The sequence below is a fragment of the Leucopleurus acutus genome (genome assembly GCF_964270905.1).
Source record: "Leucopleurus acutus genome assembly, chromosome: 17".
Classification (NCBI taxonomy): Eukaryota; Metazoa; Chordata; class Mammalia; order Artiodactyla; family Delphinidae; genus Leucopleurus; species Leucopleurus acutus.
Window position 1 is genome coordinate 81,205,612 of NC_139159.1, and position 5,220 is coordinate 81,210,831.

Genomic DNA, 5,220 nt, shown 5'->3' on the forward strand with positions numbered 1-5,220 from the left:
CCTGATTAAATAAAATTTCTATTTTAGGGAAGGACAAGGGAAAAAAATTCATCATAAAATTCTGTTTGTTTGGGCCTCGTCCCTCTCTCCCTAATGTGCAGTATGCATCTGCGTTAGCGCTACGCGTTAGCGCTCCTCAAAGATGGCAGTGCCTGCTCAACCATAAAGATCAATTTTTTTTTCTTTCTTCTGACGCTAGCAACGTAACTTCTTACAAGAACATTGTTCTTTCCCAGCTCTGTAGGGGGTCATGGTGACTTGCTGCCCGCTTTGTACGTGCTTACCTGGTCTATGTATCCTTGGTGAACTTTAAGTGAAACATCAGTACGTCACTTTGATGTACGATCCTTTGTCTCAAAAATGTACAGACTATACCTTCGACTTCTAACGGGAGGAAGAGCTCTCAGAACTTTCTGAGAACCTGCTTCCCAGGTGATAATCCTCAGTTTGGCTCGAATAAAATCCCTTTTCTTCTTAATTTGACAGTTAATTGAATTTTCGTCGACAACCGTTGGCTCTACAAATTAGATCCCCAATCCTACCCTACTTCTACCACCACCACTGTAGTCTAACCCATCGTCTGCCTCCATCCCCGTTACCGCTTCCTAACTGCACTCTCTGCCCGCCTCCGTTCTCACCCCTCTCCGGTCTATTCACACACGGCAACCTGAGTATTCCTTGTAAAACTTAAGTGGGACCACCTTACTCTTCCCCAGGCCTCCCAACTCTCTGGGAAAGAATTCCATGACGTACAAGGCCCTTATCTGGTCTGGCCCATGGCTACTTCTCATCATTCTTCTCCTAGCTCATTTCGCCGTAGCCACACTGGCATCCAATTCATCACCTGCAATCACCTTCTACTCTACAATCTCTTTGCTTCCACCCTTACAACCTCCCTATCCTCACGACTCCCCTCTGGTCTATTCACACTCAGCAGCCAGAGGGATCTTTTGAAAACTTAAGGCACAGCCCATCATCCCTCTGATGCTTCCCATTTTTCTTAGAATAAAATCCAACAGGACCTAGTCCCTGGCTACCTCTCAGACTTCACCTAGCACACCTGGTCCACACAGCGGTCATTTTGAGCTTCTTGAAAGGCCTTTGCCTGTCGCTCCTTTCCCCCGGCAAAGCGCTTTCTCATAAACAGGGCTCTTTTCTCTCTTCGCTGCCCAGCCTTCTCCTTTACTGACCCGGTGTCTATCTTCTTACACTGCTTTGTTTTCCTTCATGGTACTTCTCAGCATCACACAGGTAGAACCCCCACCCACGGTCGCCCCCCACCCCCGCCCCGCCGAATCTGCTGGCCGCCCTTCCGCTCCATCTGCACAGCCTCGGGGTCGCGCGGCATCACGGGGCTTGTAGTCCGTCCCGCGGCCGCGCCTCCCGACACTACAACTCCCACGGGGCAGCGGGACGCCGCTCCCGCACCGACCGTGTAGGCTGGCCACCTCGCGGCGGGTAGGGGCTGCCGCTGCGGGGGCGGGGCGCAGAGATGGCGGACGTGGTCGTGGGCAAGGAGAAGTGCGGCGAGCAGCGGCTGGTGTCGCTGCCCCTGTCCCGCATCCGGGTCATCATGAAGAGCTCCCCCGAGGTGTCCAGCATCAACCAGGAGGCGCTGGTGCTCACGGCCAAGGCCACGGTGAGGCGGGGAGGAGTGAGGAGCGTGGGGCGGCGGTGGGGCCCACCCGGAACCATCGCGCACCGCCGGGCCCCGCGGAGCTGCCCAGTCCCCTTCGCGTGCGCGCGCGCGCCCTTTTGAGAGCCGCCTCATTCCCCTCCCACGCCGCGCGCGCCCCAGCTCCCGCGCGCGCTCTTCGCCCCGCCCATCCGGCGCCTCGCGCGCCCGTCTCCCCGCCCACTCCGCTCCCGCCCTCCCTCGCGCGCCCGTCTCCCCGCCCACCCCGCTCCCGCCCTCCCTCGCGCGCCCGTCTCCCCGCCCACTCCGCTCCCGCCCTCCCTCGCGAGCTGGTCGCCACGCCCACTCCGCTCCCCGCCCCCTTCCTCGCGCGGGTTTGGCCTGGGCGGTAGCGTGGAGGCGCGCGGGCCTTGTTTGGTGTCTCCCCCGCCTATTCCAGTCACCGTACTCCGGGCCCCAAAGCCTCTCCTTTTGTCGCTTCCGGCCTGTTTCGCGGCTTTGGGCCCCAGCTCCTCAAAACGGCTCATTGAGAGGGCCGGCGGCTCCCTCAGGAGGTACGGCCCGGCCCAGCCGCTCGCCCACCCTCTCCCAGTCTCCTGGGCCAGAATTGAAGTAATTTCGGGGACCTCAGTTTTAGCCCCCTCCTAGGTCCAGATAGATGATTTTGTCTCTTAATTTGGTCTAGGTAGGCCAGACCTTCCTGTTCTTATCCTGGGCTAGGTTTCTGCTGCAGAGTCTCCCTCGCTTGCTTTAACTTCCCTTCGAGTCTGTTTCCCAGGCCGGCTAGTTCGGTAGACGGTAGACGGTGTCCGGTGCGGTGAGTTGGTCAGAGCTAAGGGAGGGGGGGATCACATGGTCTTGGCGTAGCTGCACAGTTTCGTTCTGTAGGTCTGCAGGCACTTCTTATTCCCTTCTTGACTAACTTCGATGGAGTTAAAGTAGAACAGAGAGGGGCTCAGCTCGGGTGGGCTGCCCTCGGAAAGGTGTCCGGGCAGAATGGCAAGCTGACCATTTTTTACCTTTAAGCTAGTGACTGTTACAGTTGTCGGCGGGCCACCTTAGACACAGTGTACTCAAATACAAGACTAAAAGTCTGTTCCTGGCATGGAATTTTTGGATGGTCTCTTGCCAACCCTTCTAACTAGAGATTGGGCATTAAACAAACACGATTCCTTCCTTGTTGTATGGCTTTTAAATATTTTTCATAAGTTAGAAATCTAAAATAAACTTTCGAGGGCTTCCCTGGTGGCGCAGTGGTTGCGAGCCCGCCTGCCGATGCAGGGGACGCGGGTTCGTGCCCCGGTCCGGGAAGATCCCACATGCCGCGGAGCGGCTGGGCCCGTGAGCCATGGCCGCTGAGCCCGCGCGTCCGGAGCCTGTGCTCCGCAACGGGAGAGGCCACGACAGTGAGAGGCTCGCGTACCGCGCAAACAAACAAACAAACAAAATAAATAAACTTTCGGGAAATTCCTGCTGCCCTGCCAATTTTAATTCAGCCTTGCTTTCTTTCCGACCTCGTATGTCTCCTTTCTCCAGTGATTTTCTGCAATTCGATGAACCAAGATAATCTGAAATCATCTAAACTTAATGTAATTAAAAAGTAAGGTCTGTGGTAAATTTTCAAAGCACACCTTTCATCTTAACTTTCTCATTTTGTTTTAGGAACTCTTTGTTCAATATCTCGCCACCTATTCCTACAGACACGGCAGTGGAAAAGAAAAGAAAGCACTCACTTACAGTGATTTATCAGATACCGCAGAGGAATCGGAGACGTTTCAGTTTCTTGCAGGTACTTAGCCTTTGAAACATTCTGGTTAAAAAACAGTTTCCCTGCTTTTTTTCTGCTTTCACTGAAAATGACATTTTGCTGCTGTCTCCAGGTGTCAGAGTTTACCTGGCATGGGGCGAGAGTTTTAGTTTTGTTTAGTGGAGCATGTTTGTAATGCAGTTCACCTAACCTAGAGCAGGAATTAAGTTGGCACCTGCACGGGGCTGTCTGGGTGGGTGTGGGAGCCGGGCAGCCCACCCCCTCAGACTCGTCCTTACTTGGCTGGGGAAGCAGAAACCCATAGTTGTTGCTGTGGAACAGGCTGTGTGCACCACAGCTAAAAAAGAGCGTCCGGTGACCCTTGGGGCCAGCCGCTGTGTCAGGTGGGTCGGGCAGGGCTGCTCCTAGTGGGTGCCAGCACAGAGCAGAGTGTGGTTTGCAGCCACTGGAATAGATACAGGTGTTGAGCCTTCGTCCAGAGGCAGTGCTGGTTTCCTGCTATGTAGTCTGAATTTTGACTTGTCTTGGAACCTGTTTTAGAGGTCATAGCAGGAACTAGCACGTTTGAAATTTGCATTGCTGATGTTAGCTTTATGTTTTTAAGATATATTACCAAAGAAGATTTTAGCTAGTAAATATCTGAAAACGCTTAAAGAGAAGAGGGAAGAGGAGGAGGAGGAGGAGAATGACAACAACGATGAGACTGATGACGATGAAGCAGAATCCTAAAGCAGAAAGAAGTGCTTTAGAGATCAGCCTGGTGAGGACCCTCATGGATCAGCACCTTTGCTCTGGAGCAGGCATTAGTCTGTTCACGCTTCGGAGACTTCACGTACATGATGTTCTTTCCTGGCTGAGACCAAGCATAATGTACCTCTGCCATAAATAGCCCAAAGGAAAGGAACACAGACAGCAGCTTCTCTTCCCCAGGCCCACACTGCAGCTGGAGTGGGAGAGGACCAAGAAGGGGCTGCGTACCGTGAGACACAGCCAGCCTGCAGCTGTAAGCTATAGAGGCAAAGACAACTTTGCTTAACTTTCTAGTTTACAGATAGATTTTGAAGAACGTCTAAATATCAGTGTGTAAATTCACATATGTGTATTTTGAAATTCGTTCTTGTGAACAGCTAGATCCTGTTTTAGCTAAATGTGTAGTCTCTGGGTAGTATGTTACATTTGAATTTTCGTATTTGAAGAAAATTTATGGCTTTGTATATGTCCAAATACTGCATTTTTTTTAACTGTAAAGAAATAAATTTTTCTTTTTTAAAAGCTGTATATATTTTTATAGTGAAATGTTTCATGAAACTAGTTTTAGAACCCTCTATTATTCTAATGCCCTTCTTATTATCTGGAAACATTTGTGAAATTTTAAAATGAGTACTTTCTTCTTTTTATTTTTCCTTTTTATTGGCGGCGCTGTGAGGCATGTGGGATCTTAGCTATCCAACCAGGGATCGAACCCACGCTCCCTGCAGTGGAAGTGCAGAGTCTTAACCACTGGACCACCGGGGAGGTCCAAAACTGAGCACTTTCTAATACTTTTATTCCTGGAGAAAAATTTCAAGTCAAATTATTAGATCAAATACAGTAAGAAATATTACCTCTGTGTAAGCACGTTTTTCTTAAAAAATTATAAAGCATTTTGTATATTGAAGATCTCGTTTTACTGTTCCTTTCTTTACACCCATAGTAGTCTTTACTGTCCACAAGAGAAAACCATAAGCCCTATTTTTTTTCACATAGGGTGAATTTTGGCTTTTGCCTTTTCTTTTTTTTTCTTCCAACTGAGTTCGAATTTTCATCCAGTAGAATC

The 5,220-nt window shown here is 50.7% G+C and overlaps 1 protein-coding gene across 1 annotated transcript; it reads left to right on the forward strand.

Moving 5' to 3' along the window:
* The first annotated feature begins 1,434 nt into the window (after window positions 1-1,434).
* On the forward strand, window positions 1,435-4,935 carry CHRAC1 (chromatin accessibility complex subunit 1). The gene is made up of 3 exons (XM_082858399.1): window positions 1,435-1,639; window positions 3,299-3,425; window positions 4,009-4,935. The coding sequence occupies exons 1-3, from the start codon at window positions 1,493-1,495 to the stop codon at window positions 4,131-4,133; spliced, it is 399 nt and encodes a 132-aa protein (XP_082714525.1). The 5' UTR covers window positions 1,435-1,492; the 3' UTR covers window positions 4,134-4,935.
* The last annotated feature ends 285 nt before the right edge of the window (window positions 4,936-5,220 follow it).